This window comes from Macrotis lagotis, chromosome 6 (assembly GCF_037893015.1).
Source record: "Macrotis lagotis isolate mMagLag1 chromosome 6, bilby.v1.9.chrom.fasta, whole genome shotgun sequence".
NCBI classification, from domain to species: domain Eukaryota; kingdom Metazoa; phylum Chordata; class Mammalia; order Peramelemorphia; family Peramelidae; genus Macrotis; species Macrotis lagotis.
Genome location: NC_133663.1, coordinates 126,239,858 through 126,259,078, shown reverse-complemented (window position 1 = coordinate 126,259,078; position 19,221 = coordinate 126,239,858). Strand labels below are relative to the sequence as shown.

At 33.5% G+C, this 19,221-nt stretch overlaps 1 protein-coding gene and 1 long non-coding RNA gene across 8 annotated transcripts in view; one reads left to right on the top strand and one right to left on the bottom strand.

The window, feature by feature from the left end:
* The window catches only part of KLF12 (KLF transcription factor 12), a 687,410-nt gene that overhangs the window by 468,016 nt on the left and 200,173 nt on the right, over window positions 1-19,221 (top strand). For both annotated transcript variants that reach the window (XM_074191810.1, XM_074191809.1), the window contains exon 5: window positions 11,626-11,783. In XM_074191810.1, coding sequence (XP_074047911.1) covers window positions 11,626-11,783 — 158 coding nt within the window. The remainder of the gene's footprint in view (window positions 1-11,625; window positions 11,784-19,221) is intronic.
* LOC141491166 (uncharacterized) overlaps window positions 5,141-19,221 on the bottom strand; it is a 28,588-nt gene continuing 14,507 nt past the window's right edge. For 5 of the 6 annotated variants that reach the window (XR_012469502.1, XR_012469501.1, XR_012469498.1 and 2 more), the window contains 3 exons: window positions 12,373-12,465; window positions 12,188-12,256; window positions 5,141-11,791 (listed from right to left, as the gene is read on the bottom strand). This is a non-coding gene — a long non-coding RNA (uncharacterized LOC141491166). Of the gene's footprint in view, window positions 11,814-12,187; window positions 12,257-12,372; window positions 12,466-19,221 lie in introns of all 6 variants that reach the window. The other variant, XR_012469500.1, reaches the window with a different exon arrangement.

The window sequence follows — 19,221 nt, the reverse complement described above, 5'->3', positions numbered from 1 at the left end:
GAAATAACACCTCCACCTGTTCAGATCTCTGCCTTCCTTCATAACATGTTTGAAATGTCAACTCCTAGAGGAGACCTTTTGTGATCCCTAGAACTGCCAGTGGCTCACCCTCCTCCATCTGGAATCTCCTTATAGTTTCTCACATGTGCCTATTTTGACTGCTAGCAATAGAATTTTAAGTTACCAGGTATTTCTGAAACTAGAATCAGGAAGACTTATCTTCCTGAATTCAAATCTGACTTCAAACACTTACTAGCTATAAGCTCCGACTCTGGAGCCCTGTTTGCCTCAGTTTCCTCATCTGTAAAATAAGCTGGGTGAAGAACTGGCAAGCCACTCCAGTATCTTTTGCTGATCAGGAAGGGATGACTGAACAACAGCTTCTGTCTGAGTTTGGCATTAGGGTTGAAGTTGATTAGTCCCGACCTTTTCATTCTATACCTGAATGACTGAGATCCAGAAAAGTAGAGTAATTTGCCCATAGTCACATACTCACATAAGAAAATGAGAGAGGTTGGATTTGAACCCAAGTCCTTCGATTTGAACCCAATTCTTTCAACTGTACCATAGCAGTAGCCATTGAATATTCCCATCAAGTAGCAAAGAATTTCAGTTCTCTGTCTTTTATTTCTTTGTTACTTATTCTGCATCTTTTAATGCTCCTTTTAATAGATGCATCATATTTGATCTATGGAAGAATCTTTATTTGTTGGCAAACAATACTCCCACTCAACTCCCAGTCTAAATTCAATATAAAAGTTTGCTAATAGACTCAATCACAGTTAATGGCATGAATAATGTACATTTCCCTCTGTGATAATCTTTAAACTCTGTAGTTTAATTCAGTCTGTGATCTTGCATGAAAAATGCTTTGTAAACCAAATTGGTAGCCTAATGCTTAATACTTTTAAAAGGTTTAGTTTCTTTTTAAAAAAAATAAAATGAAAAATAATATTGTGACATGCTTAATAGCAGTTACTCAGTTGAAATAGAAGCCTAGCAACTCACAAGTCTGTTTAGAACATGATGTATGTATATTAGTATTATTGAATATATTAAATATTAATATATAAAATTAATGTTTAATATATAAATATTAACTAGTATTATATAAATATATTTATATAATTAACATGTGTAAATATATTAAATATTTATCCTTTTCATGGCTCAACAGACAAGGTAAACTGACATTCAATATTTTTTTAAAAACTTCTTGGAAGAAACAAAATTTATAGTCAACTGCATATTCTGTTTTATATTGGGAATGTTTGATTTATATGCAAAAAACAAAGGAAAATTACATTTAGAATATATTCTAGAATTGTGCTATTGACATTATACTAACTCTATTGTCTTTAATTATTAATTGAGGCAAAGTGGACTAGTACATGGAGTTCTGAACTTCAAGTCATGAAGATCTGGGCTCCAACTCTGCCTGCTACATTTATTTAACTGTTACCCAGAGCAACAATTCCGTACTTCTGATACACTAAGTTACCGAGAGGTCCATGGATGGTGATCTATTAGTGCAGAGAATTTTTATGTTGAAAGTTCTCTCTATTAACAACAATAGACCAATTTTATATATTTTATGATTAATCCCCTTTTAGAAACCATTTTCCATGAATCTGTATGTAAATATGAAAATTAAACTTTGCAAGTTTTTTCACCCTCTTGTGAAGGAAGGAGTTACTGTTTCTTATAATTCTAAGCAGTTAATTCTTCAATTTTCCTTATGGGTTCAGAAAAAGAACTAAAAATGGCCAACTTTTTATCATTATTACTCTGTTCTTTTTCAAGGGATAATACCATTGGTATGTCTATGCAACATTCCCTCCACATTCTTCTAGTTACATTCCATAGAGAAGAAAAAAAGTACATTTGATTGAAGAATTTGATGCATGGTTAGACTGGCTTGCTTTTGACAGTAGGCTAATAGATATTACTTTTTATCTATGAAAACACGAGAGCCATCTGGTGGTTGAATAAAATCATGTAAATAAGAAAATCATGTAAATACCAGTGTCAGGACAAGAGACTAAGCAGGTAAAACATTAATATTCATTAATATTCACTTAAAACTAAACTAGGCTCACTTTTAAAAAAAACTAATACACAATTTATTTCATTATAAATTAAGAGTTTGATTTATTAACATGAACATTGACTTTTACTTTCACAGGTATATGTAAGGATATTTTCAGAATATATGGAATGTCACAGCTAGAACAAATTCCATATTTAGAGGATCTGGTGTCAAATCGAACCCCTGACATTTATTTTCAATATAACCTTGGGCAAAGTCACTTGAACTCAGAATCTCATTCAGCAATTTTTTTTTTTATTTTTGGCTTTTGCATATGCATCCAGCTCTAGATTCATAACCCTTTGACTCTTAGATCACCTAGTCCAGTTTCCTTGTTTTTTTCAAATAAGTATATTCCAATAGGACTATAAAGGCCATTCCATCCCTTTTTAACTCAGTGTGCTTTCTATTATATCTCAAGCTTGCAAGCCTTGAAATATTACTAAAAGTTTGAGATATAAAAGTTTTGAATACAATAAATGAATTGGGTCTTCCAGCTTTGAATCCTATGTTTTGTTACTTGATAAAGATCTTTTTTATTAATAAAGTTGGAAGCATGTGCCTTAAAACTTGAAAATTCCATTCTCTAGCCTTCCTTAGCTCAAATAAAATCCTTAGCCTGTTTTAGGGGTTTGTTTGTTCTGACACCAATAAGATATTAGATTATAGGATACCACAGCATAGTTCAACCCTTCAACTTTAGAAGGAACTTCTATAATAAATCAGAATTTGCTCTTACTGCCCTTAGAGCCTCTCTTATCAATGTTAAGAGAATCAATCAATTAATCAATGAACATCTATTATTAAATGCCTACAATAACTAAAAGAATAAGTACTCTCAAGGAGCTCCTATTTTAATAGGAAAGAAAAGTGCACTAATATATTCTATGCATAATAAATACAAGGCAGTTAACTAGGAGGTAGGTTTAAGCATTTATTGTATTCCAGGAAGATATACTTTATCTTTCTCAAGGAAAGAGAAAAATTGTCCCACTCCTAAAAATTGTAAATGTGCAGCTAATTGTTTTATACAAGAAAAAGTTATGATAAAAGCTTTATTTTTCTTCAGTAGTATTATTTGTGTGAAATGAAAAATACCCACATTAAATTGCTTTGTCTTCAGCCTTAGTTATCTTGACCTGAAGCACAACCCTGCTCTCACAGAAAGTATGGGGACTTCTTGAGATATACGCAGATGTGATTTACTAATAATGGGGAAAATGTCAAACCCTGCAATTCTCTTGCTCTCCAGCTCCTGTTCTTCATTTGGGGGATGTCTCTATCTGCTCTCCAGTCTCAAAATGATGCCTTGACTTTCTCTCCTCCTATAAAAATTCCAATTTCAGTGAAGGGCATCCTATCACTTCGAGGTCACTCTCCTCCTCATGACAAATGATCTTTTGTTAGCAGCTGATTACTGTTAACCCTAATTACTTTCCTGGTAGCATTGGCGAACATTTTTCCTTAAACAGCTCAGCTCCCAGCCTCTCTGGGTTTAATTCTAATATAACTCTTCTGTCCAATTGGGACTTTTGTGCAACTGAAATCATGATTCACTCATTTGTTCTCTCTAAATCTGACTATTACAAGTCAGTGCTTATGAGCCTCCCTCAGGCATCCATTCATAAATGGCACAACCCCCTTCTTGAGGGAGTGGACCCACACTTGTTGTACTTTTAGAATTTATAAATGCCTATGGTTCCAGGAAGAGAGTTCTTCCTTTACATTGCTCAACTCAATTCTAAGAATGTGAATGAATGAATGAATGAATGAATAGCATTTGTTAAATGATTACACTGTGCCAAGCACTTAGAGAGGTTTATAGAAACAGCAAGAGAGTGCTTGCTCTTAAGGGACCACTAATGTGTATCAGAATTCAGTGACCTCTCATAGTTATTTTTCCCCAATTACATGTTAAAACAGATTTTTAATGTTTTTCTTTAAGTTTTGAGCTTTGAATTCAATCCCTCCCTTAAGATAGAAAACAGTTAAATATAGTTTATACATATGCAGTCATGTAAAAACATTTCCATATTAGTTATTTTCAGGGTGTTTTTAAGAAAACTTCTAGATTTCAAATAGTACTTTGAGATCAACATTCAATTCTTCTTATCTCCAAGGGGATAATTTATATATTTTCATTCAATTCAATTCAATTCAACAAGTATTTACCTGGGGGCGGCTAGGTGGCATAGTAGAAAAAGCACCAGCCTTGGAGTCAGGAGTACCTGGGTTCAAATCCGGTCTCAGACACTTAATAATTACCCAGCTGTGTGGCCTTGGGCAAGCCACTTAACCCCATTTGCCTTGCAAAAAAAAAAAACTAAAAAAAAAACAAACAAAAAAAGAAAAACAAGTATTTACCTGCTATGTGCTGGATACTGATTGAGATGCTGAGAATACAGAGGTGCAAATGAAAAGGCCCCTGTCCTCAAGTACCATACATTCACCTGGAAGGAAGCCACAGGTATAGCAATAATCAAATGGAAACTAGATGCCCATTCGATAACAGTCAATTCTGGGTAGTAGCCACTAAGAACTGGGGGACTCTTGTAGAAATAATTCATCAGTTGAGTGTTGAAGGGAACTAAGGTTTCCCAAAAGACTGAGTGAAGAGAGGAAGCATCCCAGGCACAGGGCTACCACCTCTGCCAAGGCAGAGACAGATTAGAAATGGGATATTGCATTTAAGGAATGGACACCAGATCAGTAATGCTAGTCTGTAAACTAGGTAACGGGGGAGTAATGTGCATTCAACCTGAAATGTAATGCCCCCCCCAAAAAAATGTTTAAAACATTCTAGAAGTAATCAGGAACCTTCAAAGCTTCTTGATAAGATGAATGATATGATCTGAGATACTGTGCTTAAAGAATATCAGTTCAGCAGCTCCCAGGAAGATGCATTAGAAGGAAAGAGGCAGAAGGCAAAGAGGCCAATAATTAGGGACTAAGAGGAATGAAAAGCTTGAGAGAGAGAGAGAGAGAGAGAGAGAGAGAGAGAGATTGATTCTGGTTAATTAATAATCAATTATTTATTAGACTAACTGAAAATATTTTGATAGCCAGTGGTCTCTCTGGGTACCAAAAATACCTAATGGAGATACTGAATGCCTTAATAAACTTCGAGAAAAGGGGGGGGGGTGCCCCTGATAGATGAAAAATCAACCCTGATTGGTAAATGATTAATCAGGTGGTAGATGTGGAGATGGCTAAAAGCCCATCCTGCTAAGAACAGTGACTTGATGATGAGACTCAGCTACCTTCAACTGCATAAAGGAATCCATCTCTACAAAGACCACTCTCATGAATTTTCTCCTTCATTGGGTTACCCTAAACTCTAAACTCGAGTGGAAAGGTACAGGAACATGGGCTGAATGCTTGAGGCCTATAATTCACCTAGATTAGATTGTGTTTGCACTCTAAACAAAAGTAAGTCCCCTAACTGTCATGGAGTTTGTACCCCAAGGATCTGGGCAATCTCTGCTAACAATGCCCTTCAAAGACTGGCTGGCTGATGACCTACAGGGGCTGGACACTGAATGAGGAAATAAAGGGGGGGAACTGTAACCCTGATTGAATAATTGGTTATTTAATATAAAAGAAAAATAATAATTTCTCTCAGAAGCTATTGCAGTAAGACAGTAAATAGTTGTGATGTGTTTGCGGGGGAGGGACAGATAGGGTAAATGTAGAAATAGAGTAAACAGTATCTAGAAACTTTTTGCTTATAGAGAGTTAGTAAATATAGTTACCCCCTTCTACATTGTAACTTTCCAAATTAAGGTTTTGATATATCACAGGTTGGGATAAGAAATTAATTTGAAATCTTTGAAGAGTTTGGGGGGAACTGCAGATAATACAGAAAAAGTTTAGAAACTCGGAAATGCAATAGATAGATAGATAGATAGATAGATAGATAGATAGATAGATAGATGGATGATAGGAATAGTATTTTGTAATATCAATGCAGATTTTATAATAAGATACTGTAAAAAAAACCATAAAAGAAAAAAATTCAAACCTCTTCTCTGATAAAAAGGGATGGCCAAAAATTTTTATGTGGATTTTTATTGGATTTTGTAGATTTATGGGGGGGGGGGGTATATGTCCCTAATCTCTGCAGTGTGGGAGGGATAACTGTCCTAGATTGTAAACTTAGGTGACTGGAAAGAATGGTAATGTCATTAATAGAATTAAAAAGCATTTTTCTATTTATGTCAGACCCTCATTATTACTGGACCTCTGGATCTCTTTTCTTTTTCAAATGGCTAGAGAAATAATATTCCTGAACAATTCTGATCATGTCATTCTTCTGCTCAAAGACCCTACTATGTCCAGGACAAAATATAAATTCCTATTTTTGGAATTGGTACAGTACAAATAGCAGAGGAAAACTGTGAGTTCAAATTCTGCTTTTCTCCCATGTGACCTTGATCAAGTCATTTAACTGTGCATCAGTTTGATGATCTCTAAAATTATAGTAGTGAACTATAAACCTTCAAGGCTCATTCAGCTTTAAGTCTTTAATTCTTAAAATCTGGCCCTAATCCATTTTTTTCTAGATTAATACATTCTTTAATCCAATCAAATTAGCTCACCTATACCTCCTCAAATACAGCATTCCATCCCTCTTCTTCCAAAATTTTATCTCCAGTTCCTACTTTACCCCACCTTGTAGAACCCTTAGCTTCTCTCAAGGCTCACATCAGGTTCAATCTCCTAAAAGACTTTTCCTGATGCCCAAAATTTAACTACTTTGTTTATGCAGTTTTTAAACTTATGTACATATTGTTTCCACCCAAAAATATTCTAAATTCCTTGAGGTCAGTAATTTTTCTCTTTTTTTGCCTTTTTTTTTTTTGCCTTTGGCTCTCTAGTACTTGGGGACAGTATACTGTCTATTAAGCATATTAAATTTGTAGTTGATTAAGTATATATACTAATCACTTAATAAATTTACTAACAAGTGAATTGAATGAAAAAAAGTTCTTCAGTCTGTATAGCGTCTCATCATATTGATTTCAAACGTAGGGAATTGGTGAATCAGACCACAAAGTAATAAATACACACTATCTGAAGCCTTGCATAAAACCAAGAATCCCCCATTTCACCATTTTTACCATGTCAGGATCTGGGTGGCCTTGATAAACAAAGCAAAACTACTTGAATGGCGTACATGCTTTGTATAAAGAATCACTAGTAAGACTGGCTGAAACTGTGGCTCTGGTACTGGGGTTATTCCTCTATGTGTTTGACAAAAGCTGGAATATTGAATTGAGCAGTGGAAATCAAGGCTGAGTAGATAGCCATATTATTTGCAATAGGGATGACCTCTTTACATCCTCTCTATTCCAACCTAGTCTCCTGCCCTCCTGACATCACTGCCTATCTCTTCCTGCAGAGATGAGAAATATATGAGTGAATAGGGGGAAAAAAAGTATTTTGTGATAAGATTTTCCCACACTCAAAATTGGCCTTTGGAGAGCATATAATAGGCACTAAGTAAATGCTGTATTTGTTCAACTGAATGTGGAGTACGTAAGTTTAATGAAAATCTATTTCATGCATTAATGGAGTCATTTATATAGGAGTCATAATATAAGCATTTTAGGGTTGTGGTCTCATCATTAGAGGGAGTATAGATATATCAGTGAGATCACAGACTCATTGAATGGATTTCCATAAGTTTTCCATATTAAAAAAAAACTGGTTTAAATAACCTATATGTAAATTGAAGCTCATCAATTCCTCCTATCTTCATCAAACCTTATATAGATGCCAACTATTAATGAAATAGTCTTCTAGTCATCCTCTTACTAAAGGGAATTGTTTCGATTCCTGCCACATAGTTAAGTGGTTGATGAACTGCCTGGCTAATAGACTTCTATTGGTCTCATAGGGACTAGATTCTTGTTACCTGATTTTTGACTTAATATTCCTTTTTCAGTTTTTCTCAGTTTGCACAAATGTGCTGGAAGAAAACTATCGAAAATGGAATGCAGGCAGAAATGTCCTGATTTCTAGTAATACGTTTTCATATTACATACACATGTGTATGTGTATAAATGGGGCATGAGGGATGTAGTAATATGTAGAAATGCTTTGTTAGTTCAGTTTAAAACTCAACATTAAGTAAATATAGTCAACATTTTGGGAAATTTTTGAGATAGCTAGAGTTCAGTGATTTTTTTAAATATTTATTTTTTCAACTACATACAAAGATAGTTTTCAACAATCATTTTAATGATTTTTAATTTTATTGATCTTTATTAGTGAGATTTTTGTTTGTTTTGGATATTAACCAAAAATTTGTAACTGAATTATTTTTAAAAAGCAAGTTACTTCCATTTCAATTAAAATTTCATCCCCCAAGGATCTCAAAGCATCATACAAAATAACTTATTAGTTGCATATCAAAATTGAAGAAACAAAGTGAAGTAATAAAATATTCTCCACTTTGAAGGTGACAAAACTGAGACAGAATAATGACTTTCATTTTTTTAGCACTAGAGCATACAAGCCATACTTTTTTTTAAATGGGTGAAGACAAAAATAATTAATTCCTTTCTATGATATTAGATGGATAATAAGTGACAGTTAAATGAGTAAATGAATGATAGTATACTGTTGTATAGAAATGCAAAGAAAACTTAAAGATCTCAGTTTATACATGTCTGGAATGCATTCCTTCTTCATTTCCACCTCTCAAACTCCTTTTGTTTCTCCAAAGCACAACTCAGATATCACTTCCCCTCAGCCAGCTCTGTCTCTTTCTTGGAATGACTTTATATCATTTGTATTTACTTACTTATATACATGTTGTATCTGTCACCCTAGATGAAGTCCCTGAAGATGGACTGTTTTGTGTGTGTGTGTGTGTGTGTGTGTGTGTGTGTGTGTGTGTGTGTGTGTGTATTTTTCCATTGCATAGCACATTGTATTATGATGGAAAGAGAACTGGATTCATAAGCTTAAAACTGGGGTCTTCCACTATTAGCTGTGTGTCCTTATACAAATTCATGTATTTTCTTTGACATTCAGTTTTTTTTATCTGTAAAATGAGAAGAGTTGACAAAATTTCTGTTCCAATTCTGAATCCTCTGGCTTTTTTTATTTAAGTCAATCTATGTTTTACCTGTATAGGCTTCTCATTAATTTTAGTGGCTTCCTTCTTTCTGTATGTGGTGTATAAAATATGAGGATCTAATATATACAGGGATAGATAAATAGATTGATAGATGTTTACATGCTATCTCCCCCATTAGACTGTAAGCTCCTTGAGAGTAGACATTATCTTTTGTCTTCTTTTGTTACCAACAATGGGATGGTACCTGGTAGGCAGGAAGCACTTAATAAATATTATTGACTGATTTACATTCCATTTGAAATATGTCATCAGCGAAATCTGAAACAATTCTAGATGGAGCAGGCAAATTAGACTATCTATTTAGTTCTTATAACAGATGCCTATTATCAGCAGCTAGATCAGTTATGTGGCAATCTGTGTTGTTTGACTCCCAAGTTAAAATTAGTGGTCTGGCCATGATCCCTTCATTTTGCAGTTAAAATCTTGACATGAACTGATCAGAGACAAGTTAAAATATGGGGGGTTTTTGGTTTTCCTTTTACTTCCTCCTGATAAAAAAAAAATTGCTTACTGCTTTTTTTTCCATTTCCTAAAGAAAAAAAGAAGCATTAAAATCTTAGCTTCTGGTGCATATACTGAAACATTATATATAATGTGATATTACTGAGAGAGCCCTTAAGAACAAAGTTTGACCAAGAACCACAATTTGAACTGAGGATAAAATAACACTCCCAAATCCTCAAGGTAAATACTGAGTTTTCATCACTCTTCTTTTTAAAACAACTACATAGCTGTTTTCCTAAATCATGAGTCAAATATTTCTTCCTCACTCCAACTATTCTGTCAGTTTTCCCAACAGTCTAGTAGACAAAATTTATTGAATGTCAATTCTTTTTTTCCACCTCTTTAAAGATACAATCATATGAGAAAGAGTCTGTGTGTGTGTGTGTGTGTGTGTGTGTGTGTGTGTGTGTGTGTGTGTGTGTGTGTGTGAGAGAGAGAGAGAGAGAGAGAGAGAGCATTTTCCACATTTACATCTCAATTAAATCATCCTAGGATTTAGAAGAGTACGTGTTAATCAATTATGTAGCATTACAAACTAATCCTGTTTTTCTACTGATGCATTAAAATTAAACAGTCTTCAATTCAGGCTTGTATTTCATAGTTTTTAAAATTTTCCCCCCAGAAAATAGTACAGCTAATCTTTAAACACAATATGCTACACTCCTCACCACTGACTTGAAAAGTTAAATGTCAAGTGGTTGTTTTTTTTAATAATAGAAGTAGCTTGTCATGAGTCACAATATTAATGTATCAAGGGAGTTTCCTAAAGACTGACCTAACTTGCTTTGAAGTTTGCATTTATAGTTAAACTTTTGTGTATGTTTTCTTTACCTTCATTTCCATTACTTCATTTGGCATGCATAGACATTGTATGTTCAAAATTATTTACATCTTTAACTAGTGGTTAAAATATGAACTCCTTGAGATCAGAAATTGTTCTTGTTTTTCTTTTTATCCTCAATACTCAGCAAATAGTAAACTCTTGGATTTTTGATTTGACTCAACGTTCGTATCTTACTTCTGCATGCTATCTATTATATGTAGCCATGTTGTTCTCTTCTCCAGCTAGAAACTTTTCTGGAAATATATTAAAATGATCAAAAACACAAATGTGTAAATCAAACTGCCACAGTTTTTTTTAATCATCATAATTAATATTTATCCAGTTCACTCGGCTACTTACTAGACTTTAAGATAATATATAGAGCAGTGATATCAAATTCAAATAAAAACAGGAGCTCCTCAACCATACTTGAGGATTGCTGCAGAATATCTATTGACTTAATTGTAAAGTGTGTTACTATCTATGTTTTGGTGGGGTTTTTTAGGTTTTTTGGTTTTTTGTTTTTTTTTTGTTAAGCATTTCCCAATTACATTCTAATTTGCTTTTCAGGCTTCACTTGGTTTGTTGTAGGTCTCATGTTTGACTTCTAGATTATAGAAGAATTAAATAGATATTGGATCAAAGCTCTAGAGTTGGAAGGAATGAAGGCCATCAAATCTGACTGTTTCAGAAAACTTTTTCAAATAAGGAAATTGAGACCCAGGGAGATTAAGTATCTTGACTAAAATCCCATGGGTAAGAAAGCATCAAAGGTGAGCTCCAGAGTCAGTGTACTTTTCCCCCATACCACATTACCTCTAAAATGATAATAATCATTATGGTAAGTATATGACTGTGTCCTTTGGAGAGTTCCAATTTTGAAAGTGGTCCTCTGACATACCTTTAAGATTGAGATTGGAAGTCCACAGACTTTGGAAATTAGAGAGAGACAGACTTCTCTATGTGCTACCATCACAGATGATGAACTTAAACTTTTCACACAGTGTTAGAATGTTGTGATGATTTTTCACAATTTTTCACTCCCTCATTTCTATCTTTCAGTTCAATTTCACCCTTCAGTATTGAGAGCACAAGACGCCAGAGACGGTCTGAGTCTCCAGACTCCAGGAAACGGCGTATCCACAGATGTGATTTTGAGGGATGCAACAAAGTATATACGAAGAGTTCTCACTTGAAGGCGCATCGGAGGACACACACAGGTAGGAACCTAATGGCAGTCACAGAATTTGCTTTTGGAATTAGAACAGAGACATGGTAGAATCTGAGAAAAGAATGTTTATCTGCAGTGATGACAATATATTCACACTAATGATGCATTTAAATCTCTTAGTCATTCCTTCTCTGTGTTGAGAAAATGCTTCCATTTTTAAGCAGAATTGGAAAACTAGTGAAGCATTTCTTAAAAGCAGTTAGAACTAATTCAAGGAATAACCTGAGTTTCTCTTTTTGCCAACTAATATGAAGTTTATCAGGATTATATCAACATTAGTCAGCATATTTTGAAAATTAATTATCCTTAAGTAGCTTCTCCATTGAATTATCCCTTTCTCCTCCCAACTTAAAAAAAAATAATCACCTTATATTGTTACTGTTTTAAAAGTACCTTCATGTGAGATCATCATAGCATCTCTGCCAGACAGTTGGAAAAGGATAAGTAATTTCATTTCATAGCCTAAGAAAATGATATATTGCAAATTGTGAATTAGTAATAGACACAAAGGCTACTACAATTTTTCTTCATATTTTTCCAGAATTCTGCTTTAAGAACATTGTTTTCCTTTTCCTCACCTTTTTTCTTGCTCTTTTATGTTTTTGATAATTTGGTCCTTAGTCCCTGTTAGACAGATGATTCTGTATGCAGCCTCTGTCACTTTTGTGAATCTAGGCAAATGATATTGAAGAGATTATGTTCTAAAGTTGTTGATTAGTCTGGTCATTGCTTTTGGAACCAAGAGATAGCAGTTTCCTCTTTGGTTATTATATTCAACTCTGAATATATGTATATTCAGACCAGACAGTTTTCAAATGTCATTTATTAAATTCCCATATAAAGTATATAAGATTCAGGGAGAGAAGGTAGGTGGCGCAGTAGGGGATAGAGCACCAGTCCTAGAGTCAGGAGTATCTGAGTTTAAATCCGGCCTCAGACACTTAATAATTACCTAGTTGTAAGTCCTTAGGCAAATCTCTTAACCCCATTGCCTTGCAAAAAACAAAAAAATAAGATGTCATTCAGGGAAAACAGTTTTTCTTTACCCATCCCCCCCAGAATCTGTTTTATGAATAAGTTAAAATAGACAATGTCAACTTACATAACTGTCCCTGAGCAGGCAGACTGGGAAATATAAAGCAAAGAGAGTGTTCTAGCAAAGACAGCTTTCACAATTCAGTAAATTCATACTTTCTGCAGAGAAAAGTTTCCATATTTTACCTTTTTATTCATAAATCCTAAATGGTTAAGTACATTTAAAAAATGAAAATAATTCACTTCTACTCAGTTTGAAAAGATTTTGTTGAGATCTATAGTGGTTTAGGCCTTTGAATCTGACATAAGAAATTGTTTGGAATTGCATTTTTGCCATCCAGAATAATCCATATATATATAGATATAGATATATATATATATATATATATATATATATATATATACACATATACATAACACACACACACACACACACACACACACACACACGCCTGGTTTTCCTCATCAGCAGATTTGATGATCATATCTTCATCTAAAATGTTAATAAAAATGATATTTAGAGAAATGTCAAGGGCCAACCTCAGCAACAAACTACAGGCTTCTACTTTAGGATTGACATCAATAACAATAATAGTATCTCAAATTTATTCAGTGCTGTAATAGATAAAAAGTACAATAAACACATTATCTAATTTGATCCTTATCCTCAAAAAATATTATTTAATAGAATTCAACAAGCATTTATTAAACAGTTATTACGTACTAGGTATCATCCTTGGTTCTAGAGGTATAAAAATGTGAGTTACCTGCCCCTAATGAACTTAACTATTTGAGGGAAAATAAAATCTATACAGATAATTAAATGTAACATATTTGCAAAGTAATTTTGGAAACATCAGGAGAGCCTTCATGTAGAAGGTGGCAGGTGAGCTGAGCTTTTAAGGAAGCTAGGTATTCTATGTAAAAATAAATGAAGAGTAAGAAATGAGAGAATGTCCTCAGAATAAGGGACCATCTGTACAAAAAGATGGGGATGGAGATATCTTATATAAGAAAAAATAAATAAACCAATTTGTTTAGAATCTAAAGAGCAAAAGAAGGAATCATTGGAAATTAATTTGAAAAGATAGTATAAATATGATTATCTCTAATTAATCTACAAATAATTCTTAAGTACATGTTTCTGGCATTGCTATGCCTGAAGAATACAAGAAGCTTACATGCCTATAGATTACATTTTTTTCTACCATTTTGCTTTGTACTTTGTAGAGTCGGACTTTGCTGCTTATTAGATTAAGTGTGAAAAAGAAAGAGAAGTGTATTATTCATTCCTTTGAGCTCAAGTCCCATTCTTGGAATGTGAACATTGCTAGCCTGGTCTAAACATCTTTCTCCTTTCCCTAGACATGACCTAGTCATCACCCACTACTCTACTCCCTCTGCATTGTAGGATATATTTTCTATGCATTGTAAGAAATAATAGAATCAGCAAGTCATTGATTCCCTCCCAGTCAAACAATTAACAGTGACTCCAATGTCTTACTTCTAGGACAAAAAGCCTTGGACTCTCTTTTACCCACATTAGGAATCATACACTCAACATCTCATTTTGTTGTTCAGGACCTAAATAGCTGCAAATCAAGAGGCTTTAAACCAATCATAAAACTTCAACTCCCAGTATATAATTTCCATTGGTTCATTTCCAAATGAGAAAAATGAGAATTAAAGAAATTTAAGAGAATGATTTTGAGGCATTTTAGAAATACCACTTCAGGTACTGGTTCCCAGAGGGAATTCATTTATCTTCTCAACTCTTTAAGTTGCAAAACAATTTAATTGCTAATCTACATTGATGGAGAAAGTTTTGTCATCTAGATTTCCTTCTACCTATGAAATCACAGACCAATCGAAATAAGAATAGAAAAGCTCACATAATTACTTTTGCCAGAGGGAAAAAACTAGAACCCCGGTCTCTTATTTAATATATATTGCACCATCTCCCCCAAAATAGACCTGGATATATTATTATATGTCTCTTTGTTCTGTAAAAAGATATGAGAGGCTTTTGTAAAACGACTTGCTGAAATCAAGGTATGCTACATCATTTCTTCTTTCCTTCACTAAATGAATATATATTGAATACATACTCAGTAATGTACATTCCTCTGATCCAGTGACCTTATAAAGAATGGAAATGAACTTAGTTTGATATGACTTGCCCCAGGGAACCCATGAGGGCTCCTAGATTAAATACAGTGTTTAAGGCAGAGCAGTCATTCAATTTCAATTCTCTATGACTAAAACTAACTTTACTAAAGTTCCTGAGTTCAGATCTTCTAGATGCCAATGACATAATTAGCTTTATATTGGTATAAGTGCTACCTTATGTTATATTTATTAAATATCTTCTTAGGCCTTACCTTTGCTTCAGGCAGTCTGAACAAATTACTTATGTATGACCAAAAGTAGATGAATGACTTACTTTCAGACTATGTTTAAATAAATTATAAAAATCATGTATGCTATGTGAAGTGAAAATCTTTTAATAAGAACCTTTTTTAAAATCATATTTTTCAAACAATTTAGTATTTCTGCATTTGATCTCTTTGGATATTATCACTACCTCATCAATCTCTTGTTTATTTGGGCAGGTTCTCAAATATATTGTGAATTAAACATGTTGGTAGGAATGTGAACAGGAAGCTTTTTCAAAATAGATTTTTGTTGAGGAATATTGAATTAACAGAAAAGTTAGAAGATTACAATTCTTCTATATATAAAAACAATATATAATGTTCCCTAGAAGTAGATTTTAGCTTGTAATGTTATGATTTAGCCATGTTGTTTTTAACTACTTTAATTGTCTCTGATGCCTGTAAATAGTGGGAAACATTGTGTATATTTTCTGCAACCGGTACATTACCAATATCTCCTAGTCTTATTTGTGAATATTTTCCCCATAGAAAAAGAAAAAGTAATAAAGATCATTAATTTAAACCCTTCCCTATTCTTTGTATGCTATTAGTTTTCCTTTTCTTAACCTATGGAAGCCTAAGAGATTGAACTAAGAATTGTATAATTGATTGAGATTTTAATTTTAGAAGAAAAAAGTTTTAGGAGTGCTATTTGGTCAATAATGTGTTTTATTGGTGAAAAGGTATGCCACTACAATTATTTGTTTTAATAATTTCAAAAGATCATATCTAGCCTTCAGTAGCTGCTTTATCCACTAGATGGTGCACAAGAACAAGAGATTCAAGAAACCTGAGGATGAAATTAGAAGTACAGTCAATCAGGGACCTCTAGTGGTCAACCCAGTATGGCATGAAAACACATTTTTGAATCTTCAGGGATCATCACAGCCTTAAGGATAAGTGAATAACAGACAAGAAATAAAATTGAAAAATAATATTTGGGAAATATGAAAACATCACAACTTCAAGAATATTAAATCATTGCATAGTGCAAATTGTCCTAGCAGTCTTATTAAGAATCTATGATAAATTAACATTTAGACTTCTTGGGGCTAGAGTGATTTTTGTGAGACTTTCTTCATTGAAAACTGCACACCTGTAGGTTTTTTAAATGATTATCCTTTCCAAACTGTAAACTGGTATTGTCATACTTAGCAGCCTTTTGTCAACAGTGAGCTGACCTGGAAAGCACAATGTGGTGTACGTAAAAGAAAAATGGACTAGTTGAGGATTTAGAACCTCTGGTTTTGATTCCTGGCTCAGAAACTAGTTTTGTAACCATACACAAATCACCATCTCTCAGCCTCAGTTCTTTCACCTATAAAATGAGGATAATGATATTTGTGCTACATACGGCAAAATACTTAGTATAAGGAAAAGCTTTTAATCATAAAGCTATATCCAATGTGAGCTGAGCTGCTTACATGTGAATTTATTAGATAACTCATAGACTAATTGTATTTTTAAATATTTTTTTCTTTTCTGTTACTCTTTAAGATCAACTATAAAATCCCGAGTTTGGCATTTTAAAGTTTTAAAGTCTTTCACAATATTCTAGCCAATCTGATGGTTTCTTATAAATGGCTCTTTTCTTCCTGTTTTCCTATCTATTATTTGACTGTCCCCAAAACCTGGATTGCAGTGCTTCCTCATCTGTATTTCTCAGAATCACTTTTCCCTTTCAAGTTTATCTCCTAACATGAGAATTTTTCTGATCCTCCCAGGATCTGGGTGGGGAGAGAGAGAGAGAGAGAGAGAGACAGAGAGAGAGAGAGAGATAGACTCTGTGTTTGTTTGTCTGTGTGTGTGTGTGTGAGAGAGAGAGAGAGAGAGAGAGAGAGATTAATTTATATTTTTTCTTTTTTATACCTGATAAATAAGAGTCCCTCAGCTAGCATGTAAGTTCTGTGACCTGCCTTTTTCCTTTGTATCTCCAAAACCCAATCTGATATATTAATAAAAGGAAAAATTAGAATACACTATTTCCCTACTTTCTTAAACAGAGGGCACTGTTTTTAACTGTTCCTGATGAATCCAGATTGTCCTAATGACTGTAAAATGCCTAATACAGTAATGGTGTTTCAAGGTCTACAATAACTTACAGCACTTTTAAATGCACATCATGCTTATCAAATATTTAGCTCCTGTGAGCTTTTCTTCAAGCTTTTCATAAATTTTATGTTTCAGTTCTTTTTTGTCATTTTTCATCATTCTATATAGTTTTCCACATGAGATCTTAAGAATGCCTCTTTTTCTCCCAGAGTCATGATTTTGATCTATTTATTAAGAAAGACTTTCTTAGAATTTCTGCTATGTAACACTAGATGACCATCATTTTGGTTATGACAGATGTGACTTGTGTGTTTTTAAAATGCCAAACTATGGCTTTGTGAGAGCAAAGCCATTTTTTGGTCATTTTTGTTTTCCTAATTATGTGACAGATGCATAAAGCTGCTAAAAGCTTGATTTCCACCTAAGAGAAACTGCATCACTTCACATGTCCATAGTTAGCTAGACTCCGTTTATGGCTGCTCATCCCAGCTTGATTCTGAGCCAGTTTGGTAGAAAGAGAGAGCATGGTACCAAAGGCATGCATTTGATTTCTGTGAGAGCTAATTTACATTGCACAGGGAAAAAGGTATGTCCCATAGCCAATGACTACACCCTTAAACCCTGGCCAACAATCTCACAACTGTGAGCCATTAATAGCAAGGTGCTCTGGGAAAGAATTTGGATGAATTAGAATGAATCTGTCATGACTGTATTCAATCAACATTGATTTTTAAAATCCCACTAAGTCACAATCTTTCAATTTAAAATTATGGTCATTCATACAGGAACTGAAATTTACCTTTCTTTACATGCCAAACTGTAAACCAAATGTAAAAGAAAAATTCCAGAGAGAAAAATGCAAATGCTTCAGACAAACTATTTTTAAGCAACTAATTTATTTTTAAATAAATCAAGTGTCCATTACTCATCATGCTGATCTTATTAAGAAAGTTTTTCTTAGAATTTCTGCCATTTAATACTTTATTGGAATCATTTTGGTTATTACAGATGTTATGATATATAAGGCTGTATACACTTATAAAGATTGTGTCATTCAGACTACAAAAATTCAGTCTATTCTTTTGTCCCAGGTACTTCAAATTACTTGAATTTTACTATGTTATAAAAACAATCCAAGGAACAGGACTTCTTCATTATAGGAACAGTAAATATCACTTTGGTATGGAAGGGAGCACTTTTTGTGGCAGTCTCTCAATTTTATTTTTATTAACTCTTTCTTACTTTAGAATGACATTTAATATAAAATTATCTTAATAAAGGTGACAGGAGAGTCAGTTTTATACAAATACTTATCAAAGAAGATTTTTTTCAAATATTTAGCTACCATATGGAAGAAGATGATCTCATAAAATAGCAGAGTAATTATTACCTGAGCCAAATAAATGAATAACTGAATTTGGTTTCGAAAGCTTTTGTGTCAGCCCATAAATCTCCCATGACAATGAAAAGGTTTTTGAAAAATGCTTTCATGTGATATCATGAACAGTCCTTCCCCTTTACCTTCATTTGCTTGTGGCTTTATTTTTGCTATAAAACTAAAAAATCCATGGTTTTAAGTGGGATAGAAACTAGGCAGAGTATCTTTAACCTTTGTGCCTCTTGATTCTCTGAGCATTAGTATTACTTAGACCTAAGACTGTTAGAAAACTAACTCAAGTTATAGATGTGAATATATCTTTGTATTCTAGGAATCATGAAAGGTAATAAAGGGTCTTTCTACATTTGAACAAAGATATTATAACCTTTCCTGTGCCTACAAATAAAATGATTTTTAATAATCTGTTTATAATTTTTATCATCTTAAAGCTATGTAGGTAATATAAAAGAGACAGCCACAAATCTTTATAACTCAGGACTAAAGGAGAGTCATATAAACATTTTCTT